This window comes from Merops nubicus, unplaced genomic scaffold (assembly GCF_000691845.1).
Source record: "Merops nubicus isolate BGI_N331 unplaced genomic scaffold, ASM69184v1 scaffold21867, whole genome shotgun sequence".
Classification (NCBI taxonomy): Eukaryota; Metazoa; Chordata; class Aves; order Coraciiformes; family Meropidae; genus Merops; species Merops nubicus.
The window spans coordinates 9,938-21,944 of NW_008622563.1; the positions used below are offsets into that span (position 1 = coordinate 9,938).

Here is a 12,007-nt window from a genome sequence, read left to right on the forward strand (position 1 = left end):
CAGCAGTTCATAGTTAATCATTATATTCCTAACAACTAAAAGAAAACAAATTACAGACGTTTGGAGCCCCCTCTGTAGAGCCCGTCGCTGCTCGCTGTGTAGCAGGCAGTTGCTCATGGTGAATATGGGAGGGTGAAACACTTTCAGAGGGGCCTTGATTACATGCAACAGTAACTAATTAGACAATAATGCAGAAAACTATTCATACTCCTTTCTACAAGAACCAAGAACGCATTATGAAACCAATCTTAAAAAAAAATTAATTGCATCTCGGTCTTAATTTAAAACTGAGCTTTTTTTTTTTCTTTCCCCCTTCCTGTTTCTTTTTATTCCAAGTTGGTGGAGGAAAATTGCTATTAATGAAATCTGCTCTCTGAGACTTCAATAGGCTTGTTATTCATTAAAGCCTTGCTATTTCTCTTAAAATGTATTGACCAGTGTTCAGGCCAGATACTTAACACGAAATACACTTTGTAATTTCATCATTTTTGTTATTGTGCTGTTCTAACATGCAGAGGTCTGTGGATTTTGTAGAAAAAACAAATAAAACCCCTAAGCTTACAGTTATATAGTATTAAAAGAAGGGTAAAGGAAGCATTGAGTGTCTTTAGGATGATGAGACATTCATTAAGATTTTTCTGCCTTCCTTTTCCTATTTTCAATGCATCTGAAGTACCATTAAAGCTTTTCAGGCAGCTTCCTGTGAGAAACCCTTTTCTGTGCTGTTTTTCTTCCTTGAAAAAAGGTGGCTGCTCTTCAGTCAGATTGTATGGATTTGGCCTGGGATTTGTATAATATCTGTGTAGAATACATCGGTTGTTTAGGAACCTAATTCCCAATATGGCTCCCTTTTGATTAAGAACAAAGCCAGCATTTCACAGCATTATAGGAACACAGAAAAACAAGTTAATGATCTAAACCTTTTAATTCATGGTTGCTTGTCTATTTAAAGTACTTTTGATTCTGTTATAAACAGACTGGCCCCTTTTTTGTTTAACTTCTTTCTTTGGTTTCTTCCCATTTCTTTCTTTACTGTCCATGAAATTTGTAGCTAGTTTCCTTTTCTAACTGAAGAATGAAAGGTTGTGACTACAGAATGATACAGAAAGTAAGAAAGCGTATCTAAACTGGGCGTCTTTCCAGCACAGACCTCTTTGAAACAACCTAAATTTAGGGCTGTTGGGATTTTTTTGTTGTGTTTTCCCCTTCCTTTTTAAATTACCTGTGTTTTGTTTTCTTCTTTTTTTTTTGAATGAATATGAAGGTTGTTACTTTCTTGATACTTTCTTGATTTTTTTTTGCATGTAGTTTGCATGGCGTTGTTTTATAGAGTTACTTGTTCTGTTCCTCCGGTCGTAGTTCAGCAGATGACTGTTTATCCGTAGGGACAACAAGAGAGACCTTTTCAGGACTTGCAATTACCAACACTGTATGTGGTACTTCAGGAAAATAATTCCCTTCCATACGTTTTTTTGCATTTGTTTGTTAACAGAGAATTGGAATCCAGAGCTTGTTCTTCAAACCGAACTTTTGAGTGAACAAAACTGTCAGGCAAGCAGCAGCAACATGAACAATTTCCCTTCCATGGAAGGGGACTGTATCCCCATATATAAAAACAAGTATTTGCTGCTGCTGTTGTCTTTTTGTAGCTGAAATGGAGATTAGTTTTTTAGATGTATTTTTGTTTACAAAAGGAGCTTGTTATTTCTTTTTTTCCCCCCTGTTTTTTGGCAGTGCCTTACTTGAGGCAATTGCTAGGAACGATCAAGGAAGAAAAAATTCCAATAATGTGTTTTATTACATCTCTATCCCATCAAGGTAAATTAAACAGCCAAGACACTTACAATAACTTCACCAACAACAATCCTGGGAACCCTCGACTCCTGCCTCTTCCAAGTTTGACTGTGGTGTTGCCTCTTGCTCAAATCAAGCAGCCAATGACATTAGGGACCATCACCAAACGCACAGGGTAAGTGTATGTGCACAAACCTTTCCTAACATTGTTATTTATAATTCATATGGAAATAATTTGTGTTACTAGTGATGTGTTACTAGTGCTAGTTTGTTTTATTCCTTATTTTATTTTCAGTGTATGTAATTTAATGGCAACAGAAGAGGGGTGGGGGAAGAGGAGACAAGAAAACCAGCATCAGATAATTAAAACCTGAAAAGAAATCTCTAAAATTCAGGAGAATTCATTTGGATGGGTCATTTTCTTGCAGTGGGAAATACTGTACGATGACATCAGGAGAGGTTTCACACCAGGAATTGGTATGAAACATAAGCAGAGCTGTATTCAGTCAGAAAGAGTTATGGTTTTACTTTTTTAAAGAAAAAAAAAAAAAGTTTGTTTATTATTTCCAAACTTTTCAAGCAGAAATTATTTTTGACTGTCAGAGATGGAAAGACAGTAAGCCAGGTTGAGCATAAAGACAAAACTTAATCCTGCTGTTTTCTTGACCTTATTTTTCCTCTGAAGTGACTGTTCTGTACTATGAAATTCACGTGTGCACTTTCATTTCGGAGCCAGCTGCACTTTGGTACTTCTCACTGTGCCATAGTAAACCACTTCAAAATATTTGTTGTGAAAAGCTTTACTAAATATATGTATGTTACAATAACTAAGAAGTTTTTGTGAGGTCCATAAACTGTCACAATTTTAAGTGAGTTGATACTATTCAACAGTTGATATTTTTCTCTTGATAAATTTCAAAACTTTATTTTTTTTTCAATTAATACTTAAAGCTGGTGGGTGATCATTATGTATTTTTTCTCCTCTCACTTTTTTGTTGTTCAGTTCCCTGAATATCTTCTGTTTAAAAGTCTGATCCATTAATTTACAGATAGCTTTTATATTTATAAGAAAAATAGCTCCACTATGGCATGGGGCTGGACAAAACAACTGAGAGTCCTACAGGTTCATAACGTTTCCCTGCATTTTGGCAAAGGGGTGCAGGCACTGCCTTGCTTGCTTCGGTGATTCCCTGCTCAAGCCTCAATAGTGAGGTGAATTTTACCTTGTGTTTCGTGAGCCAGGAATTACTTTTCAGGCAGGAGCTCATGGATGTTCCCCCTCTCCCTGAGTAATTCCCATATTCGGTGCTTGAATGTTCAGGACATGCTGTAAAATCTGGTTTTGTCTTGTTTAGCACACTGTATCTGCATGGGGACGTTTGGAAGCTTACCTGTGTATGTATTCCCATGTATACGTGTGTATCCCTGTACATGTCTGTCTCACAAGCCCGTCCTGCCACGCTGCTCTGAACAGGAATTTCATCAGGCTCGTTGAGCCAGACCATGAACTACGAACACACAATTGCTCTCAGCACAGAGGCTGTCTGCAGATGAGTTCCTGAACTGCACAGATAATTGTAAATGGAACTTAGGGAACAGTAAAGAAACAGTATGAGGGTAATGTCGTGGTTTAATTTCCTCTGCACATACATTTCAGTTGCTTATTTTTGTGGGCTTTCCTTCTGCTTACAATTTAAACACAGGCGAGGGAAAAAAGGTTTCACTAGTGATCAGGTGAATTTTGAAAGTATAGAAAGGTGTGATCTAGGGTGAGGACAGTGAGGAAGGTAGGATCAGAGAGAGGTTGATGTGTGTGGAGGATCATCAGGAGGTTACAGTTCCTCAAAGAAGGAAAACAGCAAGAACGTGACTTGAAGAGTACAATCGGAGGAGGACAGGAATGTAATCCTGGGCTCTTTGTAGACTCCTAGAAAGGGAACAGACACTTAAAATCAGGTGGAGCAAGGCACAGGAAGAACGTAAAAAGCCATCTGAGTGTCTGCCAGGGAAATGTGGGGTGATAGGAGCAGTGGTGAGGGGGGTGCTTTGGAAATAAGCACTTGGTTTATAATAGTAATTCGCCCACTGGCCTTTACAAAAGCTGTTGTTTTCTTAATGCTGTGGTGATACCAGCAAACTTTTCCACAATTATTGCAAATGTAATAAGTCTGCATTATTCTATTCAATGTTTTATTCTTAAATATCTTAAAAAGAAAGTATTGGTATTTGTAGCTTTCTTTGAGCAAATTTTACTATTTGGGAACTGTCCCTGTCCTATTATTTTGTGTCATTTTTAAAACTAATTAAATTTAAAATATTCAGTGAGGCTTATGTAAGGGGGGGGAAAACAACAGTCATGGGAAATACCCTGCTGTGTAAATAGAGTTTTCATGAATGAGGATCATAATTTTCAGTGAAGCCTGTGTGGATGTGTAATGCTAAGCTGAGAGCTTCCTTCATTTGTTCTGCATCCAAAATGTTTGATGAAAGAACACAAAATTAACATGAAAAGCTGTATTTATAAAGCAGGGATTTAGGAAGAATGCTTAGGATCCAAGAAGCCTGGCATGCCTAAAATGACCAAATTGAGACAGCAGCCTTAACTTAAACCTCCAGGGGGCAAAGCGTGTGTTTAACATATTTAACATCTGCCCTCAGATTTCGAGAAACACATAGCGCTGGAAGTCTGTGCAGTGTAATATCCAGACAGGACAGGGACCATCTGCCTCGCTCGGAGAAGTGTAGGAGGCATGTATTACTGCAAATGGCAAAAGACAGATGTATTTACACCTACATGGTCAGCACCTTTAAGCACTGCTCCGAGGAAACAAGGCTCTTCTTGGGAGCAGCTGCTTAACCTTGTGATTGTGCAGTGATCAGGAGAGGAGGCGGACTCGCTATCAGTTGGATTTTACAGGCGCTGTTCAGTGGCCCTCGAAGCAGATTCCTTTTCTGTTCTTGCTGCTTTGAAAGAATTAAAAATTTAATCTGTTGTGGTACGTTTCTAAAAGTAAAAAAGCAAGACTAAAAGAATACCCTAAAATTAGCAGTTCTGGATTCGTCCCCTTTTATTTGCTTTTAACATCTGAAAAGCTTCTTTAATACTAGACATCTTCACTGAGTTTTGTAGGTTTTATTAACCAATAAGTCAAGTTGGGCTTTGTTCTGCTAGTATCCAGGACAGCAAAATATTTTTCAGGTACTGAAAGGACTGATCAGTGCTCTTAATCTCGTCGGTCTCCAGCAGAGCTGCAGAGCATGTCATCTCACTTGACAGGTGGAATGGCAGTAAATTTTTTAAGTGTTCACTGTGGCCCTATGGGAATGAAAGACCGGAATCTGGAGTCGTGTCAGTACTGTGCTCTTCATCACAGATGCTTTTATTTTTTTCCCAAGTAAACTTGTAGATTTTGGAACATTTTTTGATCAGTCATTAAACTCTCTTATTCTGAATACAATTTACATTCTCAGCACTAAGGCTCTCAGGGCATTACCTCCCGTCTTCCATCACTGTCTTTTTTTGTTCCCTGCCCTTGTTTCTTCCCTTGCTTTTTTAAGTCTCTCATTGTGATTTCTGCACTTTTGTGCAGCACTTAATTTTTGTCCCTATATTTTGTCATCCCATTGACTCCCTTTCCTGTAGTCTGTACTGTCAGCACACTCTGAGGATGCAGATAGCCTTCCCCAAAGGGGCTCTAACGCTAATGAGTAAGGAAGCATCTTATGTTTTAAAGATTAGGGGGATGTAAGACAGTAAAAGAGCTACTTTTAATAAGTCTTTATATATCCGTGCCTCAGTTTCTCTCTCAAAATTTTAATACTGAATTCCTTCTCAAGTCTGGTGAATGGGTTAATTCATTCCTCTTTTACAAAGAGCTTATAGATTTGAAAGGGGAAGATCTGTATGATCCATCTCATGCTTGTCTATAAACGGCAGTGAATCAGAATATGTTAGAAGACAGCTTTGTGCTTTGCAGCAGCTCTGTAAGTGTTCCTTGTGTTGGTGGAATGAGTCGTAGTTAGTTTCCAGTTCATAAGAATGTGGCGACACAGTTGAGCTGCAATAGGAAGGGAGGAAATAAAAGATACAATAATTGCGCCAAAAGAAAAACTATTGTAAAACTATTGGCTTCTCTGACAGCAGCATTTGTTTTAGCCTTCTCAAGGGATATGGTCATTATATTTGTATCATACTGCATTCTCAACTGCATTACAGCTTTAGTGAAATACCAGGATGTAAACTGCATTAGTTGGGTCTTGTCAAAACAGGCACAGGCAATGTACCTTCTAGGCAAAGGAATAAACCTTTATTTTCCTCCAAAAGATTTAGATAGTGTGTTTTTAAACATGAAACTCTATCGACTTTTTATCCCATTTCTCATTCCACACCCAATAAGGAGGTGAAAAAACAGGTAAAATGTCTGATGCAGTGTTATCACGTTAGTGTTTCTCGTTGTTTATATCGGATGTACTGAAAATCCCTGATACCTGTTTGTTTTTGACTCAAAGAGCTTAATTTATCCCAGGTTCTGCTACTGAAGCAAACAAAAATAAGGAGTGCAAAGTCATGATGTCATGATACAGTTCAGTAGGAAAAAGTAACTAAAAACATCAAGAAAAAAAATAAAAAGTAAAGTTGAGGATTTCAGTACAATAGGTCAGCTTGCCTGCGTGCTGGAGCCAGACCTTCTCTTTCCAGCACATTTCTCAGTCATGTTTTCTGTCACCTTTAATAATGTATTTTGGTAATAAAGCAACTACTGTAATGATTTGTTATTGATAAGAAATACAGTTATTTGCACTAACTTATGATCAGATATCCCTATTTATGAGAAGATTCTTGCTGTGGCAGCAGTGATGAGGGTTAGAATAAGCGAGGATTGCACAGCTCTTAACAGCTGTAATAGTTTTTACTATTCATGAGAACACAAAATAAAAGGATGATTCACTTTTCAATTTGCTGAAACGCAGAATCAGAAAAGAAATTGAGAAAATTGAGTTGGAATTTTGAGCCATAAATCATCTTCATTCCATAATTTTCCTTTGGAATTTCTCAGTAGCTATGAGAACAGGGAACCTCAGTGAGTTTTTTGCCCTAGCATTGCTCTGTCACTGTCGCCGAGCGTGGCCATCTGGTGCTGTCTTTTCAAGGTTGGGTTATCCTGTAATTTGTACATTCCCTCTCTCAATTAGCATACCATCCATTTATGTGAAGGAAACAATGTAAAACAATTGCTTATATAAATATCATAGGGGAAAAAATGATCATCTTAAAAGACATTATGTCTTCTGACCAGAAAGGAAATGCTGAGTTGTCTCTCTCACACTTAAGGCTTTTTATTAAGACTCTGTTGTAGTCTTTGGAAGTGTAACTCTGTTTTCTTCATGATACAAGGTTTTGTGTCCATTTTAAAAACAAACAACAAAGAAAACCTTCCATTGAAGCATGTGTCCACCTGGCTCAATTTGTAATTAAAATAGAATTTGTTAATTTGCAAGTATAATCAGATGAACGTTGTGTGTTGCGCAAAGCAAAAGCCTATGTTCTAAAATTCTCATGAGCTCAGCTAAATGTCATTTGCCTTTCTGCAGGCAGAGAAACTGAGGCAGAGAGGGCAAAAAATACAAATACTTGCCAAAACATCTAGGATCATAATTTAGAAATTCTAATCTCCCAGTCAGATTTGACCAATCTTCAAATTTACGCTAGACACAGGCCAGGTTTTAATTATATTGGGTCTGGGTTACACAGGAGACTTTGCTTTCTGTTAAATATTTAAAGAGTGCAGTAGTGCTGGGCTCATCTCCTGTTGAGCATTAGAGTGGTCTTCAACTCAGGGACTGTATGTGTTGAGTGAACATACAATTCGTCCAGTTCATACGCTTTAGTTGGGGTTTATCACTATCCAAAGATGATCTATTACATCTAGAACAGCAGCTGGTTCTACAAATGAACTCTCTCCCCAAGAGTGTTAACCAAGCATTTATTGAAATGCAAACAGTTAAAGCCTAGTCTGTTAAACAGGGTTCAAAAGATCTTCAGGATGTTTTTTTTTACCTATATTGCTAATAATTTTTTTTTTTCTGCAATATTCTTTTCTTTACTGGATTTTTTACATCTTTGCATGACAAAAAACATATGTCTTGGGTTTGTAACTTCACCTAAATATTTTTTTAAGGGGCATCTTCATTCATTGGTGTTGTGCTCGTGTCAAATGTAGTTACTGGGCTGATATCACTTTAGCTGTGTAGGCATATGGCTGAGTGCTTTATACATCTTTCTGGGATAGGCACTTTCTGTTAGTGCATTGCCTGAAAAGATTTCACTTGTTTCAACTAGCCAGAATTTATCATGGAGTCACAGTATAAAAAGAAAAATAATCCATTTGCATTTACAAAATCAATTATTCAGCAATTTTGTGGATAATGTTACATCCCAAATGAGAATCAAAGAAGCCTGAAGTGTGTGAGTAGCTCTAAATTTACCTGCCTTTTTTAGATTTTATGCTAATGTCAGTATGGTGGTGGCTTTTTCAAGGGTGATGCAAAGAACAAGGGAGATATCCATTAAAAATGCACGAAAATTAATGGTGTGTGATACCACTTAAAAAACAATACACTGTGCAAAATGCTTGAACAGTAAGTCAAATAAATTCGTGGTGTAGAAAAATTGTTGAGCAGCCAAAAACATTCAGCTCTATATCAGGTTATTTTTAACATCAAATACATTTGAAATAAGTAAGGGTTTTCTCTCCTGCATTCCATGCAAGCTTTTAAGTGGGGGAATAAAATCACTGCATCATACAGCTCCTAAAGATTTTGAATTTAATGGTGTGTTTCTATCCTAGGAAAAGGGCTGAGTAATTTCCTTTAAAAGTTTGTGCTTGTACCTGTCATCATTTTAACTCAGGTCTTGCCTCTTTTCAGTGAATTTGTAAAGCTGTCCCACTCAGGCCTCACATATCTGTTGCTTTTGATACTAATTTACTTTTTCTGTTAGTTTTGACTTAATGCCTGTTTAAGGCTCTTGACTGCTTTGGCCTCAGCTGTGTCAGGAGATTTCAGGAAGGAGGCCAGAGCTATGTCTAGCTGAGCTCTGACCTCAAAGCCTGCTTGTGACTGGTGCACCCCAGTGGTTCAGTTGTGCTGGGGGTTGTGCATGAGGAGCCAGCTCCTGCTCCCAGGGTGGTTCCGTGGCACTGGGACTGTTCACGTGGGTTCTGGTGTCTGTGAGCTTGGCATGCTGGTTACCTTAGAGGGCTACATCTCCTTCAGGGCATCATGAATGGTTATAAAAAATTATTTTGTTTACCTTCTGCATAAATCTTAATAGCATGATATACAGTGTACTTGTTGGTAATGGAGTTTTCATCTAATTTCTGTGCATTTTTCCCCTTTACGTGAAGACCTTACCTGTTTGGAGCAGGATGTTTTTCCATAAAAGCTCCATGGTGAGTTCACACTTCAAACCCAGCATGCCTGTAATTCATTTGCTGTCCTCTGTGCTTAGACATTTTCATTTTCAATTAATTTTTTTTAAAATTTGTTTACTTGCATGGCTGATCCATATGTGGAAGCACTGCATAATAATTTCCCATTTAAACTATGGATGTGTGTTCACCATCAAGCATTGCATTCTTTTTTTTTTTTTTTTTTTAACCTTTGAGAGAGCATTTAATTTTTAAGTATCAGAGAAGTTAAAAAAATAAATTATCTCCCAGTGGGCAGAAGAGATTGCAATGTCTTTCCAAAACTAGCCTCTTTTTTTCAATATAGCTTCCTTTATTACTGTAGCACTAAGTTGCTTACAGACAGAAAACAGCAATGATGACCCCTCAAAAATAAGACAGGTTAGCAGTGAGTAGGCATTGGAGTACTGCAGTAAGAGAAATGAAGCAAATAAAATGAGCATTAAATAAAAAAAAGCTTATCACACTTGAAAAAAATATATTCCAGCTCCATTATAATCAGGGTATTTGAAATAATGAGGGGTTTACATTTTAATATGTACAATTGCACCATAATAGAAAAATACAGAGGGAAAAAAAATTAAAAAGAAAAATTTTAGCAAGTTTCCCTGAGTTGGAGCTTGGTTCAGTATTCATGCAGGGCTACATAACCTCCAGTCACCTTTTTATAATGAGATGGGGTTAGGTGGTTGAAGTTTTAGGCCACCAGAATGGAAGAAGTTTGAACATCTTGCAACTTTGAAAGAAAATTGAGAAACTTTCTGCTAGAAGGTTTTGGTATGGGAGGGGGTGATGTTTAGGTTTAGCCAAGGATACTTGTTAGCTCTGTCTATCAGTTTCTGTTAGAGTATTTGGATGTGGCTCTTGTTTCCACTACTAGAAGTTTGTTCCACATCTATCACCCTCTTATTATTTCTCTCAAAACACAATCTTCAGCAGAAAGAACTTCAGAGCTTCATTAGGATACAGACTTAAGAGAGTGGCAGAGGACAGCAGGTGAGGGATATAGGAACTCTACCAGAGACAGGAAAAGCCAAGGCACTAAATATGACACTAAAGGAAAGAAGGGGCCATATTCCTGGAGAATCCCTGGTTACTGAAGTACTCTGCCTGAGGAGCAATTCTAAATGTAGTTTACAAAGTACTGAAGTATTTTTTTCTGATGGTGATCTAAGAATGGAAAAGACTCTGGAAGAAGAGTTTTGAAAGTGAATTGTCTTAGCAAATGGATGGGTCACTCACCCCCTGCATGAAGCAGAAATTATTTTAGATTGAAGCAAGATTAAAAGGCCTAGATTAAAGAGGGGAATGTATGAAATAGACTCCAAAATTGTTGCCTGTCTTTCACAAGTCTCTTTTGTGGTTTGTTTAATGCCAGTACTAGCTCAAAAATATGGCCTTTACTAGCCTACAGAGAAATTAGGATAAAAACCCACTTTGGGTGGGGGAAGAAATCATGTTGTATCCATTAAGGTCTTAATGAGACCTAAAATTGTGTAAACAAAATGAATGGAGATTTGACAGCTTACTGCCTGGCGAATAATGGAGCCTACCATTTCTTTTCTTGCTTTTGCTTGCTTTATACATGATTTGACAACTGGAAACATGTCTTTGTTTTCTTGTTTTAGGCACAATGATAAGCTAATTAAAATTTATGTATTTTTAGACAGATATCCTTTTTCAGAAATTTTACGTGTAATTGCAAATTCCATGCAGTATTTTTCTCCTCATATGTTTGTCGCTGCTCATGTGGTCTGGATAAAACTTTCACCCTCAGAAATCATGTGTGTTTAGCTGGGGAGCTGTGGATAAGTGCTTTTGCTTTTATGAATCCGATTTGAAGCCTGTTTGTTGGGAGTATAAACCCACTGTGGTTCTCAGTCTTTTGCACACTCCCACCATTTGATTTATAATATATGGATTTGTAAAGAGGTTCCTTCATATCATATATATGCAATTATTTATTTCTTTTAAAGTCACGTCACTTGTTTGACTCTGAGTTTTAAAGAAAAATTTAAAAGCCAGCAGTATTCTATGAGACATAAAGCTCTTGGAGGAAGACTCCATCATTCTACTGTGTGGCCCCGTTGTCATAGTTGCCTATGGTTTTCAAAGTATGTTAATAGTATTCTTAGTAATTCTTTCTTACATAAAGTAGAAAAAAATAAGTAAACTAATTAGAATATTGTCATTAGTTCTGATTTTTACAAAGAGCTAACCCGGTACGTTGGCAGAGATGATAACAGTTTGATTCATCACAAGAGTCAGCAAGTGATAGCACTGAATTGTTTCCATAGCTCTTAATCTTTTCTTACTGCATTGTCAACATCAAAGCACTTGCACACTATTGCTGAGTCTCTTCTTCTGACAAAGTGTTGTCTTAATTTTCTTCTTTAGCTTGCTCACATCATTTTTTGTGCCAGTTCTCTAGAAAATGCTGGTGTGTTTTTCATTGGACACATATACATCGGTGCTTCTGTATTCAAAATGGAAATAACCCTCCAAAATTATGTCAGAGAAATTAATTATGGCCAACAAGACAAACTTCCCTTAATATTGTGGCATTTAGTTGGAGTTTGGTATTAACTTTTAGTAGGGAACTGTGTCATTGACATCATATGGGTTGGGTGAATATCATGAAATGACACGAGCATGGTCTTCAGCTGAGTCACAGCTCCAATTAAATTTATAGCAGAGCAGGAACTATGTAATTGAAAGGGTGTTTTATTAGTATTGTATTCCTG

General features: G+C 37.3%; 1 protein-coding gene across 1 annotated transcript in view; it reads left to right on the plus strand.

Annotated features, from left to right (window-relative positions):
- The window catches only part of LOC103777301 (breast carcinoma-amplified sequence 3-like), a gene marked incomplete at its 3' end in the record, with an annotated part of 44,704 nt that overhangs the window by 5,860 nt on the left and 26,837 nt on the right, over positions 1–12,007 (plus strand). Inside the window, exon 2 of the mRNA XM_008944853.1 lies at positions 1,819–1,969. Coding sequence (XP_008943101.1) covers positions 1,819–1,969 — 151 coding nt within the window. The remainder of the gene's footprint in view (positions 1–1,818; positions 1,970–12,007) is intronic.